Consider the following 22,840-nt stretch of genomic DNA (forward strand, 5'->3'; position numbering starts at 1 on the left):
AGATGGCTGTTGTTTGAATCTGATCAGAGGTTGGTCACCCTGGCCTGGAAGGCTGCCAGGGATGGCGCAGTGGCGGCTTCAGTTGGCAAGTTGTTCCATTCCGGGATGGTTGTAGGAAAGAATGTCATTTGCCGGCACTGTGTCCTGTTGGATGGGATGTCGTATTGCAGGGGGTGGGACTTTCTCGTTTTGTGACTGAGGCGGCTGACAGAGGGAAGGTGTTTGGAGTCAACATGTGCGAGGCCGTTGTGCACCTTGTAAAAAATGGTGAGTCTCGCACGCTTCCGTCTGGCTTGCAGCGTTGGCCATTCCAGGTCAAGGAGCATGTCGTCCACACTGGAGGTTTGGCGGAAGCGGTGTGAGACCCAGCGAGCTGCTCTACGCTGCACCTTTTCGATGGTGTTAATGTCTTCAGTGGTGTGGGGATCCCACACTAGGCCAGGAAATTTAGATTAAAATTTGCGTTAGATCAAAATGTCTGCAACAAAACCGTTCTTTTTACGATAAAATAGAATGAATCATACTGATCACACTGATATAAAGTTGGCCATTATAGGGGGGCGGGAACATACGTAGATTTTGATTTTTAATGTTCAGAATCGAATATTTTTATTACTTCTGCCTGTGCGAGAGCGCCTTACAAAGGGTCGCAAGGCAAGCACAGGCGAAGGTTACGCAAGCGCGGTATAAGGGGTCGCCAGAGGAAAGCGTTCAGCGGGGTACAGTACATGTGACTGACTGCTGCCGCACTGATACTGATCTGTGAGCAGGTCACTGAATCTGAACAGTAAGCTAGGAACAGAGCTCTTTCGGATCAAAAGGAAACAAACATTTTCAATTTCATGTATTTTATACTGAAGTGGTAGAAGTCGCAAATCCGCTTTTATGAATGTTTTCCAGTTTCCTACCATTCATGACATATCATAAAGAATGAAATCAGTATTATACCAACTGCAAAGGTGAATATACGAAGGCAGCACGGGATCATTTAGTTCGTAAGTACAATTTTGTTGATATTTTACACAATGCACAACATGGATATACTCCATGCTCCGCTTATTAACGTGTAGAATATAAATATCTAAATATGTGTTAACCCGTTTCGGTTTCAGTGAACATTATCGGCACTATGTCCAGACAATAAACTGGGAAAGTATGGAGGGCAGATGATGGCAAAATTGAATATCATGTCTCGATGTGAAAAGAACGGTATGAAATACATATTTTTCTTTGGAAATGAAGCGGTATTTGCAAATGTGACTCACGAACCCTGGTGCAGTAGACGTCGATTTAGCGTGGGGTATAAATAATAATCATAATGATAACAATGGATCATAAATTTTATTAATGATTATGTAAAACTTTCTTGTAACACGTGTAACATTGAATCCAAGTTACCTAAACTAACTTTCCCGACGCAGATGTTTGAATTACTGGATTTATAGTAATGATAGTAATGAATATATCACGCAATCCTTAGCCAATGCAATGCATTCAAACAAAGCCTGTGCAAAATTATGTATTTTATTAATGATTACCTAAAACCTCATGACGTATGTAACATGGAACCCAAAATACCTAAACTAACTCGCCCACCCTGGATGAAATTATTTTTCAGAAACACTGCAGGCACTCCATTTTCACATCAATTCTCCCCAGTGTTCCGTTCCACACTTCGTCTGTCTTGTGAACTGATAAACTAGTTTACATCATTTCGTGATAAAACTTCACCAGACAGCAAAAACCAAAATCAAGGTAATTTAAGGGGGCGATTTTCTACTGTGAACTTTCTTGTTTGGAACTTTTGATGCAACAAGTCTTCAACTGAAAACAGTCTTACTGAACTACATGCGTTGACTTGGTTCGAAATCTTACACCAGTATCCGTATATTACCGCATCTCGCCATGTGTCAGAAACAGTGATTGTGTCTAAACTTAATCGGATCAGAGATAAATGTACAAACAAACCATAACAATGACGAAATTAACATACACAGTTTTGTTGTTGTTGCTGTTGTTGTTGTTTTTAATATAGCAACCACGGGGTGCGAATGAACATATCAGAGATTTCCGTGTAACATCTCACACGCTGTCGGAAACAACACATTCTCTGAATCTGTGTTCAAACACACACGATTGAAGGGTGTTTGTCAAACCGATTTACGCTTTCCCGCGAAGAATCCGCATGATTTATGTGGAAACAGTTCTAAATTTGTTTATATGTATATTTTTATTGGGTCATTTACATGCACTGAAGTAACACAGAAAAGCGGAACTGAAAATTAATATGCGACGTCGATTGCATTTAAATAGTTGAACAGTCCTTTTTTTTCAGAAAATGAGTATGTGCTGCAGAAGGTAGATGTGTTGACCACCTGTTGCAAGTAAAGAACGTGTATGTATTCATGAATGTGCTTGCCTTTGAATGAATAAAAATACGTCAAGAGGAATGGGTTGTTTACGTCTGTCACGCGGGTTTTTTGCGTAATATTTCAAACTTAATGTACCATTTTTACTGATGATTAATGTTTTATTATCACAACGAATGAATATAGATCAGGTCTGTATGTACTGGATTTTAATCAGGTTTGTACTTATTTGTTTCTGACCACTTCATGTTTAGACACATTGCCATGTCACAAAATGGCGCCGAAATTTTGGATGTTTAAAAAAAAAAAAAATTTCAACACATTTAAGACACAAGAACAAACCATATTCCCACAAAATTGTTGCAGACATTTCTCTACTGAATTGCAATCCTGATAACATGTGAAACATTTGAATAATCATTCTAAACACATGTTTATACTGAATCAGACTGAGAGACCCCCATTTCCAACAAAGTTCTAGAGACTGACCCATTTTCATTTTCCAGGCAGTCTTGCTCTTCATGACTATCTGATGCACTTCATTTTGCCACCTTCATACTCCAGCCAGATACATTTTCTTTCCAATGCTAAACCGACGTGTCTACTGCGGCAGGGTTCGTGAGCCACATTTGCAAATACCGCTTCATTTCCAAAGAAAAATATATATTTCATACCGTTCTTTTTACATCAAGACATGATGTTGGTCGATTTTGCCATCATCTGCCTTCCATGCTTTCTGAATTAATTGTCTGGACAGTGCTCCGACATTGTTCAGTGAAACAAACCTAGTTAACAGGTATTGAGATATTCATATACTACACATGAAGTATTTCCAAGTTGTGCATTGCGTAAAATGACAACATAATTGTTCCTGCGAACTAAATGATGCCATGCTGCCTTCGTAAATTCACCTTTGCAGTCGGTATAATACCGAATTCATTCTTTATGAAATGTCAGGACTGGCAAGAAACTGTAAAACATTCATAAAAGCAAACTTGCGTTTTCTACCAATTTAGTATGTAATAGATGAAATCAAAAATTTTGTTTCCTTTTGACCCCAAAGAGTTCTCTTATTTTCTGTACGGCATCTGTCATCTGCCACAGTGACCTACTAACGGAGTTATAGGATAGCATCAGCGCGGCAGCTGTCAGCCACAAGTACTGTACCGCGCTAAACGCTTTCCTCTGGCGACCCCTCATACCGCGCTTGCGTAACCCTCGCTTGCTCATGCCTTGCGGATCTTTGTAAGGCGCTCTCTCATGGCCAAATGTGTGAGAAATAATTATTAAAAAATAAAAAATCTAATCATGTTCCCGCCCACCTACAGCGGTCAAGTTTATATCAGCGTGATCAGTATGATTGATTCTATTTTATCGTGAAAAGAACGGTTTTGTTGCAGACATTTTGACCATTTTTGTATCTGTCCTACACGCAGCTGGCATACTCAAGGGTAGGGCGGACGAGGGCCCTGTAAGCTGCAGTCTTGATGGTTTTACTGGGCACCTTGATGTTGCAGCGCACAAAGCCTAGTGTCTGGTTCGCCTTGTTAGTAATGCTGTAAATATGCGGGGCCTACTTCAGGTCCTTGGTGAGTGTGACGCCGAGGTACTTGACCTGGGTCTCCTCCTGGAGTGGGTGGCCGTGAAGTTGGTAACTGTGCTTCCGAGTTGTCCGGCGGTGGGTCATGGAGCATTTTTGGGGTTTGAAAGACATCATCCAGTGCTGTTCCCAGGAAACTAGTGTGTCCACATCCGCTTGCAAATCCACTTGGTCTTCGGCTGTCTTGACGTCTTTGTGGCAGGCGGTGTCATCAGCGAAGAGCCTGGCCCTGGTAGACAGTCCGGTAGGTAGGTCGTTAATGTAGAGTAGAAACAGGCTCGGCCCAAGGACGGAACCCTGGGGGTCTCCTGACTCTACTGGAGCAAGCTCTGACCTGGACCTATTGACGACTACGGACTGCTTCTTATCACTGAGTAAGTTCTGGATCCAGGTGTTGATGTTCCCGCTGATGCCGTAGTGCCGAAGCTTGTGGGTCATGAGGCTGTGCCTTACTTTGTCGAAAGCCTTCGAGAAATCGAAGACAAGTAAGTCCTCCTGGTATCCCTGTTCGAGGGCCTCAGACACTTCGTCCACGAAAGCCAAGTAGCTGCTTTTCGCATGAGCCACCCTTCCGGAATCTGGTGCTCTTCGCAGTACGCCATGATCTCGCTGACCAGTATGTGCTCCAGGAGCTTGCACGGAATACTTGTCAGGGAGATGGGCCTGTAATTCTCTGCATTATATCGCTCCCTCTTCTTGAAGACAGGGCACACGTCGGCAGTCGTCCAGTCATCAGGGACAACCCCGAGTCGAGGGATGCCTGGTATAATAGCGTGAGCGATGGGGCTAGTTCCGTCGCTAGCTTTCTCAAGACTTGGGGCTGATCCCGTCTGGGCCGTACGCCTTGGAAGTGTTGAGGTTACGTAAGAGTCTCTCGACGCTGGCAGTCGTAACGTGTACCTGCTCTAACAGGAGCTGCTGAGGGTCACGTGGTGGCATGGGACATCTGACCCTGAACTCTTCATCAGTGAAGTGTTCCTTACTGCTGAAGGCAGACTGGAACTGGCGGTTTAGTATTTCGGCTTTTTTTTTTCTTTCTTTTTTTGTGGGGGGGGGGGGGGGGTTAGGGGGGGTCACTGGTGACCAGTCTTCCTGCTTTTTTTAGGGGCGAGATACCGGAGTTTTCATTCTGTCTGGATTTAATAAATGACCAGAAGTGTTTTGTAGGAATGGGCTGCTTTGGCTGCTCTTCAGAGATGATGCCTTGAATGTATTTCCAGTACTGGTTCCTGAGTCTTTGCTGCACCTGTCTCTTGAGTGACTTGAATGCGTCATAGAGGTCTTACCTGCCAGGATTTTTTTTTTTTTTTTTTCACTTTCTTGTGAATTCTGTGTCTGCGTCTGATGAGCCTTAGTGTCTGGTAGTCTATCCATGGTGGATTTCTCCTCTGGCCGAGCTTCTTGTTCGGAACGAACGGTTCAACGCACTCGATGCCTGTTTTGAGGGCTGTCCAGATCGCTTCAGTATCCGGCGAGTCGGAGTGGGTATGAAGGATGGTGTTGGTGAGCTCCTGTGCTGCCTTCCGGAGGCCGTCCCAGTCAGCTCTGCCGTAGTAGGGAACAAGGCGCACCGTCTGATTGGCGCGGGCGGCGTTGATCTGGAGCTCTGAATACACTATGTCATGGTCAGAGAGGCCGGGTGCAATTTCGATACGGGGGAACATGTTGGGAAGGTTGGTTACCAGCAGGTCGAGGATGTTGTCTCCCTTGGTGGGCTTCTCAACAATCTGGTCTATGCCAAGGTCATCGATAATGTCCCTAAATTCCTGGTGTAGACGTGTATACGGTGCCCCTTTCTTCAGCACCTTCTTCCAATCCCATCCAGGGAAGTTAAAATCACCGCCAAGTACGACGATGGCATTGCCTGCCCCACTTGCAGATCTTGCTGACTCTGTCACCTCCTTCAGGCTTGTAGTGTCGCTGTCGGGTGGGCGGTAGTAGCTGCCGATCAGCAAATGCCTCTGCCCTTGAGCTTGATTTTGGCCCACAGGATCGCACAGTCAGGCCTGTCAAGGCTGGGCTCCTCCATGCTGACAAGGTTGTCGGCGACTGCAATGAGGACGCCTCCTCCATTCCTGTTTCGATCCTTCCTGACGATTTTGAATGTAGGAGGGAAGATCTCGTTGGAGGCAATTTCTGGGCACAGCCATGTCTCTGTGCCGAGGACAACGTCCGGGTGGAGACTTTGGAGAAGGTTGCTGATCTCAGGCACTTTTCCGACAACTGACTGGACATTTACAGTCAGGATGCAGAGGGGGCGGTTTGAATTTTTGTTCTGTTGATTCTGACGAGTCGGAGAAGAGCAGTGGAGAGGGTGAAAAGAGTCATCTGAGTGAAAGGTAAAGTCTGAGTGGTTTGCAGCAGAGTTGTGTCTGTATACTTCCTGATCCACACCGTGAAGGTCGAAGGCCACAGTGCTGTAATTTGGTGATTGGCAAAGTTCACAATGCCAGCTAACATCAGAAGCTCCAACCTCAGTATAGGTATGAGTATCAATGTTCTCGCAGGATGCATGGAACCACCTCCCTCAAGTCTCACATTCCACGCTGCGGTCATCCCAACCCACAGTTCTGTCACAAATCCCACAGGGGGCAACAGAAGAGTTATTTGCACTTGGTATGTTCGAGCCATGAGAGGTGCTGAGAGGACTAGTTGCCATGTGCCAATTCATTGTGCGAGTAGCAGGGACGATCACCAGGAGGCAGCAAAGTGTTAGGGTTGTGTAGAATATCATGAGTGATGGATGCAGAGACAAGCACAGCACGGGTCAGGGCCAGGACAACATCGTTTAGACATGGTGGTGGTTGATGCAGGTTGATGATAATGTCACCAGTGATGGCGTGGACAGAATGACCATTTGAATAAGGGATATGTCCAAGAGAAACAAAATAGGTGTACTCACAGTCAAAATCTTGTGTTTGTGCGATTGAAGAAGTCCAGGAACACATATTCACCAGTCCAACAGTGAGGGCACAGGCGAAGGGCGAAGCATGAGCTTTGATGATGGAATGCTGCTAAAGAAAGTCTTGAGAAGTTTTATGGCTGAGCTCTTCTCTGAGTTCGTTTGTAAACAGCTTACAAGCCTTGTAGCTAATTTCGTTTGCAAACAGAGCTAATCCGGTTGAAAATGTCCTTAACACATTGTTTGAAATCGATACATCTTCTCTGAATTATTTTTGAATAGTTTGGGGTTTGCTGAACGAAAAAATAGAAAATTATTGTTAAAAATGAGGAGAGAGAAATTTTACGTCAGCCCACACGAACTCGAACCGGAACCCGAGCGCAAAAAGAAAGATTGATCGGAGAAAAAAAAATAATTAAAAATAAAAGAAGCTTTTTCTTACAGGAAATTTCTGCGTTATAAACAGCATCTGTCGATAACTTCTGACATCCTAAAACACTGGTACAGATCTTTTTAATACAGCAACATGCTAACCACCAACTGATGGACTAAAATCGTATCATTCATTTCTCATTTCTTTGACAATTTAGTTTTCACAGTGCTCTTTTTTCACATTATTTCTGAACTACTACTGGAGTCAGTCTTTAGACCAACTGGTATTGGTGACGGGTTCAGAAGCTGAAAGGATCATCGAGCTGGTGCTGTTGAAGCCATCTGTGACATCATGACAGCACTGGGTAGGTTCTCGGTGCTTGTGGTGACTGTCAGCGTGCTGCTGAAAGGTGGTGTGGAAGGGGCCACTTACAGTAACCTGCAGACTTTGGTGACCAGTCTCTTTTCTTCCTACGAGGTCAACTTGCGTCCTTTCGTTGACGACACCACACCAACCTCCGTGTATATGGGCATATGGTTGACCTCAATTCAGGTGAGGAAAAAAAATGCAATTTTCGTTGAGTCCAAACATGACGATTTTGTAGAAGTAAAACATGTTTGTCATCGTTGTTCTTGTCCCTGTTGTTGTTGTTGTTATTTTTCTTGTTGTCATTCTGTTTTTGTTTTGTTTCTACCACAGTTGTTTTATGGTTTTGTTGTTGCCGCCGTCTTGTATATCTATTTAATAGGTCGTTCTAACTTTTATAATCTTTTCCTTGTTGCTTTTGTTGTTGTCATTGTTATTTTTTCTTGCTTTGTATATGTTTGAAATATTGTAGAGATTTGTTGATTTAATGGCACATCAAAGATAGACATTTCTATGTCAAAAAGGAAACGATAAAAGTCTTGTTTTTACTATTTTATTTATTTGTTAAGACTTCTTGCTATAGCGCATATTCTTGAAGCTCTATGCGCTTTACAATAGCACTAAAAAAACACACACTCAAAAACAAAAAAAAACCAAAAAAACCCATTCACTTAAACATCCCCACACAAACATATGCATATAATCTGAAACATAGGTGAGAGGGAACAATTAAAATAGGTCATGTCAGTTGATTAAATCAAGAAATGCAACAGGTTTTGTTTGTTTTTTAATGATAACAACAACAACAAAGTAGACAATTGAAATTGAAAGAACACAAGCACGCATACGCATGCATATATACGTAGGTATATACATACATACATACATACATACATACATACATACATACATACATACAAACACACAAAACACACAACGTGCGCACACACACACACATACACGCACACGCGCGCGCGCGCGCGCACTCACGCACTCATGCACCAACGAACACAAGCCGCATACCCAAACACATTACTCACGCACTCACTTAGTGACACACACACATACACGCACCTACAGGCACAATACACACACGAACGCAGATCAACAATCAAATAATGCAAACTACTGCGACATTACATATAAAAAATACACACACACACACACACACACACACACACACACACACACACACACACACACACATATATATATATATATATATTTATACATACATACATATACATATACACACACATATATATATATAATAAAATAAAATAAAAGTTCCTGCTAAGCATTTCCCTGAAGAAACACCCCACATTACACACACAAATCAAAACTAGAAAGATGAAACAAACGTTCACACACACACACACACACACACACACACACACACACACACACACACACACACACACACACACACACACACACACGAATGACAACAATTGAAACACACAGGCTACAACATCACATGATAAAGCAATATTCATCAAACATTTCTAGTATAAACGTATGTACATTATTACATTTAAGAAATTAAACCTGAAAATGTAAAAATGTACGTATTTAAAAAAAAAAAAAAAAAAAAAAAACTCACACCTCCAAACCACCCACATACACTAGCACACACACACACACACACTTGCGGGCGCGCGCGCGCGCGAGCGCGCGTGCACACACAACTCATCAACAACAACAAAAGCACAACAGATGGACAACTGAGTAAACAAACTGCAACATTTCTTCATAAAACAGTCCGTGTAAAAAAATATATAAAAAAAATCTCTCACATACATATTTATACATTCTAACACACACACACACACACACACACACACACACACACACACACACACACACACACACACACACACACACACACACACACACACACACACACACACACACACACACACACACACACACACACACACACACACACACACACACACACACACACACACACACACACACACACACACACACACACACACACGAAATACTGGAAAGAGAAAAGAGAAAAAACATTAAAGCTAAAATTTTTCAATACGATTGTAGCAGAGTACAAAACTGAAACCTATCTTTTAAATATATCAGATACAAAACACAGACAAGCTTTAACGAAACTCAGAATAAGCGCGCATGACCTAAAGGTAGATATTTAAATATTCCACAAGAAGACAGATTGTGCAACAAGTATAACATCCTGGAAGACGAAATCCATCTTCTTGATCATTGTATTAAATATAAAACCTTAAGGCAACAATTTTTAAAGGATATTCAAAATTCGAATAACACAGGACATATTCCCAGTCAGGTGATGCTAACAGATGATGAATATATACAAACAAGATTAGGAAAATTTGTGTATGAATGCTGCTGCAATTTACCGCATTAACTGATTGATAAATTGTGTGTTTTTCATTCGTTCATTCATTTACCATTGCACTTGTGTCTTATAAACCTTACGGTTTCATGACAATAAAATCTATTCTATTCTATTCTATTCTATTCTATTCTATTCGTACCAACTCACCCACCCGCACACTCGCGCGTGTGGACGTGCAAACACCCGTCACCACCTCTCCCCCCTCGTCCCCCCCGCTCCCCCTCCTATAGAAATGATAATATTAAGTAATGCAGTTATTTCATATATTTCGGTTGACAGTACAATCAGAACGAAAGGCAAAAAAGGGGTGTTTTGAAAGGGGAGAAAACTAAGGGGGGGGGGAGGGGTTGGTGTTGTTGAAATACACCGAAAAGCTTTACCTCCCTCTTGAGATTGTTTTTGATATATTCCATTGACCTGTTGAACCAGTTCAGTCGTGAAGCACATAAACAAGAAAACGTAGCACTGGAAGAAACAATCCTGTTCCATTCCTATCATGTTTTCGTCTTCCTGGTAGCACTACGATTTTATTTGTGTTTGAGAAAACACGGAAATTTCCTTTACTTATAAAAATAACATAAGAATGATTAAAATATGAGACATGTTCATCAGCCCAGTACAAGACATTTTTCATCCACTCACATGTATAGCTTTGCATGTTTTCTATTTGATCCGCTAGAAATAACCTCAAGCTGGTTTAGTTGTAGCAACCCAATATTCGCAAAACTCTTTTTTTTTTCTTCTTTTTTTTTCTTTTTTTTTGTTGTTTTTTTTGTCTGCTATACCGTTTTGTATATATATATAATTTAAAAAAATAATAATAATAATGATATCAGTTTGAAAGATGTATTCGTTCAAACAAAGCGTGAATCAGGTTAGTAACAGTCAAGTGTCATAAAATTATCTACAAATACTTGACACCCGCCATGACACCTGCAAATTTCAGAGAATCCATTCATTATTCAACTGCCTCATTGAAATGTCATTCATTAGATATCTTTGCTGAAGTAGAAAGGGTTTGACGGTATGATTTGTTTAGACAAGAGAGAATACATATGTAAAGACTGTAGCAACAGTGATTGCTCCTCGTCACTATCCTCCAGTCCCAAGAATGGGGTGGGAAAAAAATGAAGCGTTGTCGTTGTTGTTGTTTGTTGTTGTTGTTGATTTATTGGTTTGGTTTTTGACTCACTTGTGTAAACAAAGTGAGTCTATGTTTTAACCCGGTGTTCGGTTGTCTGCGCGCGTGTGTGTGTGTGTGTGTGGTAAACTTTAACATTGCCATTTTCTCTGCATATGCTTTGTCAGTTGACTCCAAATTTGGAATAAAAATAGGAAAAATTCAGTTCTTTTCAGTCATCTTGTTTAAAACAATATTGCACCTCTGGGATGGGCACAAAAAAATAAAAAAAGAAACCAAAGTATATGCAAACTGAATTTACTGTTATATATATTTTTTTTTTTATTCTCTAAACTTGGCACTTTGATCTGATATTCTGACACAACAACAAGAGCAGTCATTTTTTTATCATTTTTTGTTCAAACAGGAACTTCTTTTACTAAGCATGGAAGTTATATTTATTTTGCATGTCTCTGGTGCAGATAGTAAAAAAGGGAAATTAATCTGTAATTAATGCTAGGGGTTTTTCGTTTAATGCTTGGTTTTTGTTGTTGTTGTTGTTGTTTGTTTTTTGTTGGTTGGTTGGTTGGTTTTTTGGTTTGTGTTTTGTCCATTCTGATCCCCTTCACTGAAGCTTCTTACGTCATTCACCTCACCAGCTTTTTGTTTTCGAATAGGAGATGCTTGGACTAGAATACAGAGCACAGAAGAATGAAGTATATATTACTTCTGCTACTGCTATTACTGCTGCTGTTGCTACTACTACTGCTACGACCACTGCTACTACTACTACTAAATCAAACACTGGTGGAACCAGTTCAGAAACATATATACAGAATGCACATGTGCAGAAAGTATGAGTACATTTTTATATGTATACTAGAGAGGGAGAGAGAATTTCATCGCCATCTGTCATAACACAGGTGTGACCGCTCTGTTATGTCACTATTGCGACATTCCATCTTGTTCTTCCTTCGGATCCGAAGACGACCACGACTTCAAAGGCAGATGGACTTGCGACTGGTCCGGAGGTGACTGGTGAGGCCAATCCGGTCCCGGAAAGCTTGCCCACGTGTGGGACATGAAGTGGAGGTAGCTCGTGCTTTGCGCGCGGCACGTTTCCTCTGAGACATCAGATAGAATTGTGACATAACAACATGGATCAACATGCGTTTGTCTGTGTGCTTTTGGAAAGAACATTGACTAACCTGCTCGTTCTTTGCACTACATCATCAATCATTTCATGTGAGGTTCCTGAAGTTTCTGGAGCCGTTAGCAGAGCATTAGAGCTGGATGATCTGTGTTTGCTGTGAATAGGAACTGAACGAGATTGACCAGTCCCTAGCCTTTTCTGCCAAACTGTACTTGAGCTGGACAGACCACCGTCTAACCTGGAACAAAGCATCCTACAATAACACCGAGTACTTCGCCTACCCGCAAAAGTACGTCTGGGTACCTGACGTCACCATCTCCAACTCTGTGGAAAACCTGAATGAACTCGGCTTCGATCGTCAGTATTTATAGTGAGTTCTCACCTCAGTCCGTCTGTCCTTTGTCTGTTTCTCAGTCTTTCCTTGTCTCTCTTCTCTCTTCCACATCTTCTCTGCCTGTCTGTGCCACCGTTTGTATGTCTCTGTCTGTCTGTCTGTCTGTCTGTTTGTCTGTCTGTCTCTCTCTCTCTCTCTCAAATCCCTTTTTTACTGCCATAACAGATTTTGTATGAATGTACCCCAAATTCCATATTGTACTCTATGCTTTATCTTCAGCACCGATGCTGGAATTCGAGTTCATCTCTGACGGGCGCAGCAGCCGAGTATTTAAAGCGTTGGACTTTCAATCTGAGGGTCCCGGGTTCGAATTTCGGTAACGGCGCCTGGTGGGTAAAGGGTGTAGATTTTTCCGATCTCCCAGGTCAACACATGTGCAGACCTGCTTGTGCCTGTACCCCCTTCGTGTGTATACTCACGCAGAAGATAAAATGCGCACATTAAAGATCCTGTAATCTATGTCTGCGTTCGGTGGGTTATGGAAACAAGAACATACTCAGCATGCACACCCTCGAAAAAGGAGTATGGCTGCCTGTATGGCGGGGTAAAAACGGTCATACACGTAAAAGCCCACTCGTGTACATACGAATGAACGTGGGAGTTGCAGCCCACGAACGTAGAAGAAGAAGAAGAAGAAGAAAATTACATCTCTTTTACGACTATTCTTGAAGCGCGAGTATCATCGTGTTGCAGCTTCCATACAACTTGGACACAATTTTGTAAAAACTCCCATGAAACTTGAGCATGTTTCTGTAAGACGTTTCAACACCATGATGATATAATTTCATGGCTACTAATTTTTAGATGCCCGAGTAAAGGACCTGATTCAGAACTCTTTTAGCCACGATGTCTGAAATTAACCACCAAAACCAGATCTTAAACGATCATTTGTTATCATTGCCATGCATTCCTGACGGCCGGGAATGCCAGATTTCAACCGAGCTGTTTCAAATACAGAATGCTATTTCCCAACTGATGACTTTCACAAACCATGTTTCTAGGCAGACACCCACTGACTGTGTAAATGATATCAGTCTGTATCAGCTGAATACAACACTTCAAATACATGTTTTCAATGGCTGCAGTGTCTTGAGTAAATTCAGTTTAATTCAGTTGCTCAAGGAGGCGTCAATACGTTTATACAAACCCATGTCCGCTACACCCTATCTGCTAATCAGATGCCTGACCCGCAGTGTAACCTAACGCGCTTAGTCAGGCCTTGTTTCACTCCAAACGCTGCAAGAACTAACAACACCGAGATTAGGGGTTCATATCATTACAAATGAACATGGGGGCACTATTTGGATGCATGTCGTCACACAGAGACAAAGTGACGTTCATACGCTCTTTCATTGTATACCTGAAGTGTATCGTGTTTGGGCGGCAAAATTAAGAGTCTACTGCCACATTCTTGGGACTTGACTGTACTTTTGTTGTAACTTTCAGTGTCAACGTTTAGGTGTATCCTACATGTACAATGTCAGCTTGTGTTATTGTGTATTGTGACCTGTATACTCAATGACAGTTGTGTGCTGTTATCCTGTTAGCCAGTGAGTTTTGTGGTGAAAACTATATGATAAATGACAAGTGAATAACTGCTTTCGGCTGTGTTTTGTTTTTATTTCAAAAAGGCGTCCTGATATGCAATTTTTGGGGGGTCCATATACACCACACCACATTATAAAAAAAAAAAAAAAAAAAAAGCCGGATTATTGCATAAACACAATCTGCTGTTCAGGCCTGAAGAGCATACCGATCGTCCTGTGTCTATGGGGGTTTTCTTTGTTGATTGTTTCAGCGTAACATAACCAGCTCTGTCATCTTACACGCCTTGTATTGTGCTTGCGTTTTGTGTTTCTCAATGCAATAATCACATTAACACGTCTATGGACTTTTTGGAACTTTCTTATAATTATTTCATTCACTTTTTAAATGTCAAGGTGAAAACACACCCATCAGATCTTGAAAACAAGAAAGGAGTTAGTGAGAATAAGTGACACGCAGTATTGTATTTATCAGTATGAAATTTGTGACGCTTTGCTAGGTATTAACGTATGTGACAAAACAACGGAAAAGAAAAGCCGTATGATTACCTCCATGAATCAGCAAACATATTCCGTTCATAACAACAGCATCGCACAATACATATTACACGCATACACACACGCAAGCGCATTGAAAACTTAGATATGGTGAAGAAGTGTACTTTAGTGCTCCTAAATACTTACTAAACAAGTTACAAAGTTTTGATTGTAAAGCGTATAAACTTGCACTAGGTGTCCCAAGTCACGCATGAAACTGGGACACATACAGTGAAGCTGGAATTCTACCACTGGGTGAATATCGAAACTTGCAACATCAAAGTTTATGATAAGAGCTAGCACAAGTGATAACTATATTGGAGAGGAGTTGAAAATTAGATCAGATACAGACTTCCCAAAAGGGCCAGCACTACTTCATATCAAATCACAATAGCTACATATACTTCTGACTTAACTGAAAGCTCGGGAATACACATAAAAAACGTGGCAGCTGACTATATTTCCACACCCATACCATTATGGGAGACACAGAAACCAGCTTTTGATATAAACTATTGTGATCAGAAAAAAAAAGATGAAAATATTAATATCACGAAAGTGGATGTAAACACCCGTTTCAATGAAAAATATCAAAACCACCCTCAAGTGTCAGATGGCTCAGTGCTTGAAAACAAAAACACCGGTGCAGCTTTTGTAATTCCTACACTTAAAATTGATAGATCATTAATTTTTATCTTGGAAGTAAGCTATCTATATTTACAGCTGAATTAGCAGCTATAATGCTTGCGAATATCTGATGAATCTCCCAGTAGCTATATTCAAAGTAGTTTTCCTGGTTGACTCAAAATCAGTGTTAAAAGCATTAGAATCAATTAATATAAAAACCCGGTCAGACCTTATTATTTTTTTTTGAAATACATTATTTGTTGCACATTTTCTCAGCCAAAGGTATAAACATAGAATTTTGCTGGGCACCCTCTCATATTGGCATCAAAGGAAATGAAAATGGCTGACAAAGCACCAAAAATGGGTGCATAAAGAATAGAGAATACTTTGGAATTCCTATACAACAATCAGTTTCAGAATGTTGCAGACTCCCCAAGCCTTCAATATGGAGCAGATGCCAAGCCAGTAAAGTTGACAGGATTTCTTACCCAAAGGAAAAGGGGTTTATCACTGAAATTACACAAAAAATAATGATGGACTATTCATCGTATTATCATAGACTGGTAATATCTCTGGTGTCTCGTATAAGACTCAATGCTTTCAAGACAAAGTTTAGTAAAAACGTTTATTGTGTCTGTGGTAAACAGATCACACGAAATCATATTTTGTTTCAGTGTCAAAGAATTGTCAGGTTACTTCCAAATACATGTAAGGTTACAAAAATTTCAGAACAAAACATAAAAGAGACAATATCCAGTCAATTTCTATTATTCGAAATTGCTGAATCGCTGTTACATAGTCGAATAGAACTGTTTCTGTGATGCGATTTACCGATACTCAATTTTACTTTGTTGTTGTTCATGTTGAAAATTGTTATTTCACATATGTTTATGAATTACTGCTGATTCCATTGTTATAGTTTATCCTTTCTCTTTATATCCCCCTTAAAACTCCATCCCAACCCCTCCTCCCCCACCCCCTCATTTATGCATTTATGATATTTGCATTATCATGAGTTATGCTTTTCAAGAAAACTCATTTATGGATGTTATTTCCCTGTAAAAGTTGGTAACGTTTCTAATGAATGCACATATTTTTCTACTTTATAAATGTTTCTTTATAAACTGCTCAACGCGTGGACTGATTTTATCTGAACTGCAACTTTAGACAACATGTTTCGCAAAAAATAATGATATGATCGAATGATTCATTTCATCTGTTTTTGTAATGTCATCATTTCATCATAGTACAAGTTCTATGTTTAGTTAACTTTAATTGTGAGAAGTTTTCGGATTTGTCCTTCAAAACATTGTCCAGTACTTTAAAAAAAAATCTGAAAGAATTGATAAAACCATGAACGGTGTTGTACGGAATCAGTTTCATTTTTACAGAGATTACACTTGTCACTGTTTGTAATACCTATTTTATTCATAACTTTGTTTGTATCTAAAATCATATGCACAAATTCTAGTTTGAAACCATTTCAGTTTTGTCTCTTTTATTCTTTATTTTTTAATATATTTTGGGGGTTCCGCTTCATTTTCATTTTATCTTAGTTTCTGGAAGATACTGAGTCTTTTAAAGTTCTTATTAGCCCCAAGCACAATGTTTTATCGTAGTACGATTTAACCCTGAAAATAATTCAAATGCTTTGAGTGTTTCGAATACCGTTTCGTACGATTCTTCATCCCCATGTAAAGTGAATGTTGTACCATTAGCAAACTGAATAACCTTGAATAGTTTTCCATATACCAATGCCTTTAATACCGCCATCTTTCCTAGTCTTACAAGCCAAAGATTCGGTATCCCCTGCTTTATCACTTTCTATAACTATGATTTTATATCTTTATAAACGGTACATATCTACTTACACAAAATCTTCACCAAACCCAAAGGCGTTTAGAACATTGTTTATGAGTGTCCAGTGTACAGAACTGAATGATTTTTCAAAGCCTGTTGAGACTGATAAGCCTGAAACATGCTCATTTTATTCTATGAAATACTAAATACCGAACAGTGTTTTCAAATTATCGCCAATATATCAACCATTGAATGAAACATGTTTGAATTTAAGCAGAGCTGACGTTGTGCTATTATATATGTATGCTGATCCTATAATATAAACAACGTTTAACAAAACTATGCTGTATCTATCCTCTTGATGTATCTTCTTCTTTGGAATAGATCATTTCTTCTTGTTTACTCACTTTTAAAACTTTCATTCAGTGATCTGATTACAAAGTCTCCTACATCCATCAAAGAAAAAAAATTAACATTCATACAGTCATGGTAATTACTGACTGAATTCAACTTTTAATCCATGTAAACGATAGCTATTTTCTGTGGTAACAGTGTAATTCTTTTATCATTTCCAGTGTGATCAATTCTGGAACAGTCAGGTGGTTACCTGGAGGGGTGTACCATACCTCCTGTGACATCGACGTCACCTATTACCCATTTGACACTCAGGTGTGCACCATCATTTTCACCACCCTGGTGTCCAGACACCATGAGATAGATCTCTTGGCCCACCCCAGCTACTCCACCAACCTGGACTACTACAGTCCCTCAGGCACCTGGGACCTCGTCTCCTTCATCACCACGCTAGAAGCCAACAGCGAGTAAGTGGGGCACGCACATGCAGATAGTGTGATCATAGATATGGAGGAAAGGGTGTTGTTGTTTTTTCTTGTTACTCGTAGTTGTGAAAGGAAGGGTAGCAGCTCCAGTTGTTAACAACAGAGCACGCACATGCAGATATTGTGATATAGGTATGGAGGAAAGAGTGTATATTTTTTTTCTTGTTACCAACGGATGTGAACAGAAGGGTAGCAACTCCAGTCGTTAACAACAGAGATGGAGGGAGGACTATGCATCTCTAGATGTGAAGAGAAGGATACACATCCCAATTCTTTACCCACGGATAGGGAAGGAAGGATATTGGTATCCTGTCATTACACATTAATGATTTCCCGGAGAACTGAAGGGAAATATACTTCTCTCCTGTTGTGAAGGGTTAGTTCCATGGACATATATGTATGAATATATATATATATATATATATATATATATATATATATATATATATATATATATATCTCGCTCTCCCTCTCTCTCTACATATATATATATATATATGTGTGTGTGTGTGTGTGTGTGTGTGTGTGTGTGTGTGTGTGTGTGTGTGTCTGTGTGTGTGTGTGTGTGTGTGTGTGTGTGTGTGTGTGTGTGTGTGTTTGTTTTTTTTCATCAGCCAAAAGTCCAGGATTGGTTTCCAACTCACCTTGAAAAGGAAGTCGACGTATTACATCATCTCCATCATTCTGCCCGTGTTGTTCCTGTCTCTGACGGCGACACTGGTGTTCGCTTTGCCAGCTGACAGTGGCGAGAAGATGGGCACGTGCATCACGGTGCTGCTGGCTTTTGCTGTCTACCTCACCATTGTGTCCGACCAGATGCCCAAAACCTCCAACAGTGTGAGTGTGAACCGGAGATTTAAGTGGCTGTCCTACCCCTACCCTACCCTCTTCTTACCCCACAGTGCAATTAGAGATATTTTTAATCAGGCTTTTATCTGTTTCTCTCTCATCTATCAATTTTGTGTTTCGTTGCTTCTTTGTTTGTTTCTTTCTGTCGTCTCATGATAAATCTGACCTATATTTTCGGACTCCTTTAACTTTCGTGAACCATAAAATAGTAATCAGAAACAAGAAATTACCCTGGAAACTGAAGTCACTGCCAGAGGGCATCAAGAACTGCGTTCAGGTGTCATGAACAGTCCTGGAAAAGTGAGCCACCTAACTCTCATCAGCTCAGAAGAGTCCACAATGATTTGCTGCATCAAGGAGTCATTCTGTGAGAAGCTTTGTGATTCAGTCCACTATGTTTCCAAGAAAAGTAAACTCTTGCTCACTGGGGACTTTAACAACAACGAAACAAGGGAACTAACGCCAAGAAAATATGTTGTAGGTTGTCATGGAGTTAGCAGGATACTTCCAATGGACAACCTCTGTAGCCAGTGTGTACACAAGAAGTGCTTTCTGTGACAAATACCGTCCTCAAGTTGACTGATATCCATGAAGTATACTTGATGCATTCCTGCTCAAAGCACTGGCACTGGATTGCTGACATCATCACAGTATGATGCGACATTGGGGATGGATGCATCACCAGAGCAATGAGAGATGCTGACTGTCGGACAGACTATATGTACTACTGTCCTGTGTATCAGTCGTGAGAACTACCATCAGACTGAGAGCATATGCAACTCTCACCAAAAATTAAATTAAGGAAGGAAACTGGATAATCAGTCAGAAAAATAATCCCTGATTCAGAACCCTACAGCTCAGCAGGGTACTTTTTTTTTTACACATCGATCAGAAGCCAGAAGAGAGGATGACAATGTGTGTGACAGAGTTAAACAGAGATTTGGTCATACAGAGATCTTAGCATGAAAACAACTGATCTGTCGAGTATCAACATGCCGTCAACCACCAGTCTACGATCTCATTTACCCTGTAATGAAACATCAGGGTTTTAATGGGAAACAAAATAAGGTCACAGGATGAATTGTCAAAGCATGACCAACACAGGCACGTCTGCTGGAAAGTGCAGGTCCAGTGCCAAACAATGTAAGGCAGCTAAGCAGCTGAAAGAGTTGAAAGAGTACACAGAAAACCAAGGTTCTTCATGTCACAGTTTTTGGTCCAAGAACACATACCATGACTCCAGCCCATCTGCTGGTACAATTGTAACAGAAAAGCAGACACACATAGTTAATGAAATTACCACCTCTAAGCAGCTGCTGAACAGGCCACCTTCGTTTGGTTAAATGAGTGATTAAAAAAAACATGACCCAAAGAACCACTATAGAAGTACTGCCTCACTTGCCTCCTGAACCAAAAGTGAAGTAAGTCAGCAATCAAACAGAGCCTGGAAAAGCCCGACACCTTGATGGGATACCACCTAAAATCCTAAAATACTTATGTACTTATTTCGTTCATGTTTTGGGGTTGTTGTTTTGTTGTTGTTGTTTTTCATCAGTGTTTTCTGTCTGTGATTTCATTCCCTTGCTTCACCAAAAGTCACTCTTTTATCTTCTGAAATACACTTGTTTGGTGGATCTGACATAGAAAACTGACAATCTGAAGAAGAGAAATGAAAGAAATTATTTTCTAAAAAAGGTAATATAAATATTTTATTTGATTCACATTGCAGGTATCCATCCTGGCCATGTACCTGAATGTGCTGCTGGCCCAGACAGCTGTGGGTGTGGTGATGTCCGTGTGGATTCTCAACCTGCACCACAGGGATGACGAGAAGAAAGCACCGGGACCTCGCACACGTTCCATAGCTCTCCAGATGCAGCGTCTGATGTGCAAGATACCCTGGAAGGACCAGGTAAGATACTGAGAGGTGTCGATGAAGGTGTTTCCAGGGAACAGGCACGAAATTGAGCGTTGTGAATCGAAGTCCTGCAATACCAGGTAAGATACTGAGAGATGTAAATGAAGGTGTTTGAAACAGGTACGATACTGAAAGATGTGAATGAAACTGCCATGTCATACCAAGTAAGATATGACAGATGTAAATCAATGATTTGTTAATAATTATCCAGAATCAAAACGTTTTAGAGAAAACAGTGTATCTTTATTTGTTGGGTTTTTTTTTATTGTTGTTGTTGTTGTTTTTTTTGTTGTTGTTTTTTTGGTTTTTTGTTTGTTTTCTTTTGGTTTTTTTTTTTTTTTGTTTTGTTTTTTGGGGGGGTTGTTTTCTCTCAGAAATATTCTCTTCTCCTAAACATTCTCTCTTGACCCTGTTAAAAGTAATTGCGGCGCTGTACTGATCCCTCCAGGTTTGTCGGCTGTTTGTCAGTCTTGGTCTCTACAAATGGTTTTCTCATCCATTCTGTGATGTTGTTAGTTCATCTTTTTTTCTTCTTTTTTTTGTACTGGCTTCCCCTGTGTCTGGCTCCTCAGTCAACAGTTCCTTGGAGGATTGGATCTTGTTGTCTTTTGTTATCTGATATCAGCAGAGTTGTGTCAGTTACAGTTATGTTTCGGTCAAGATACACATCTATGCATTTGGCTGATGTCTGAAATGTAACACAGGGAATGCCAAAGGTAACTGGGTTTTTTTTTTTTTCTTATATCATCAAGACGAGCTCGATATTCTACATCAATTTGTCTGTCTGTCTGTCTATCAGACTAACGGGTTTTATTTTTTAACGTGTTACCTTTACAGATTAAAGCACTTTGTTTTGTTTCACTTTCTCTTAGATTGATGTCCACTGTTAAAACCAGCACAGAAAGAAAACAAGTATCAAACATGCACTTTTGGAGTAACTCACTTTCCATCCAACCAATTCATTGTTTTGAATAATGCCTATAAAAGCATCGAATATGTGGGTAAAGAGGGCAATGTGGGGTAGTAGTTAACAAGTTGTCCCCAAATACTCCGACAGGAGCTGCCACCAGCAGATAAGTGCCACAATCTTCACAGTCATCAGTATGTAACAGTTACCACTTCCTCACATCAGCTGATGCTTTCAAGTTGTTTCTTCTTCTTCTTCCTCTTCTTCATCGGATTATTATTATTATTACATCATCGTCATCGTCATCGTCGCCGTCATCATAATCGTCATCATCATCACATGCTGCTCGAGTTGACTTATCAAACCAACTTGTGCAGATAATGCCGGTTCACCCTCCCTTCTCTGCAAGAGAGCGCAGCCAAGCCGTTTCCACCACCACCATCTCGACTTCCCTCTCCAGTGATGTAGCGCACAACGAAATCTTCAACCCCAAGGTGAAATCTTCCAACCCAAGCCTGCACACCAGACTGTCGGACCCCGAAGAGCACGATGCCTCCTTGTCAGTACAGGAAAAGATGTCATGGAAGGAAGTTGCCGTCACTTTCGATCGGTTCCTGTTTTACTCCCTGTCCATCTTTCTGACCGTGTCTTCCCTCATTTTCATTACCATCTTAGCTTTCGGGTAATAGTCTGACTGACGCCTATTGCGTCAGAATTGGTTGAGTTTTTTTGTTGGGTTTTTTTTTTTTTGCATTTTTCTGTTTGTTTTTTGTTCTGGATCATCTGTGGGACTGTGAGCGTCGGTAGGTGAGAGAGTGGGGAAAGGACTGCACAACTCCTCCTCACTAAAAAAAAAAGTCATCTGTGCTGGTCAGCCAACCAGGCCAGGCTGATGTCATCATCATCATCATCATCTTCATCTTCTTCTTCTTCTGCGTTTTCTTCCTTTTTCATTATCGTTATCGTCATCATCATCATCATCATCAGATTCTTCTGCCATCATCATTGTTATAGTGTGCCGGCAGTGTGACCCCCACCACCCACACTCTGTCTCCCTTCCCACCCCATCTCTACACCGCCCCCCCCCCCCCCCCCCCCCCCCCCAGCCCCCCTGCCCCCAACCCCTTCTTATCTCCCTTCCCGCTCC

At 40.8% G+C, this 22,840-nt stretch overlaps 1 protein-coding gene across 1 annotated transcript in view; it reads left to right on the forward strand.

Moving 5' to 3' along the window:
• Window positions 1-22,379, forward strand: part of LOC143298618 (uncharacterized) — a 37,010-nt gene extending 14,631 nt beyond the window's left edge. The window contains exons 6-16 of the mRNA XM_076611499.1: window positions 171-356; window positions 4,172-4,213; window positions 4,882-4,977; window positions 5,960-6,177; window positions 6,902-7,035; window positions 7,603-7,796; window positions 12,443-12,648; window positions 17,756-18,001; window positions 18,634-18,856; window positions 20,598-20,780; window positions 22,071-22,379. Coding sequence (XP_076467614.1) covers window positions 171-356; window positions 4,172-4,213; window positions 4,882-4,977; window positions 5,960-6,177; window positions 6,902-7,035; window positions 7,603-7,796; window positions 12,443-12,648; window positions 17,756-18,001; window positions 18,634-18,856; window positions 20,598-20,780; window positions 22,071-22,379 — 2,037 coding nt within the window. The remainder of the gene's footprint in view (window positions 1-170; window positions 357-4,171; window positions 4,214-4,881; window positions 4,978-5,959; window positions 6,178-6,901; window positions 7,036-7,602; window positions 7,797-12,442; window positions 12,649-17,755; window positions 18,002-18,633; window positions 18,857-20,597; window positions 20,781-22,070) is intronic.
• The last annotated feature ends 461 nt before the right edge of the window (window positions 22,380-22,840 follow it).

This window comes from Babylonia areolata, chromosome 24 (genome assembly GCF_041734735.1).
Source record: "Babylonia areolata isolate BAREFJ2019XMU chromosome 24, ASM4173473v1, whole genome shotgun sequence".
Taxonomy (NCBI): Eukaryota; Metazoa; Mollusca; class Gastropoda; order Neogastropoda; family Buccinidae; genus Babylonia; species Babylonia areolata.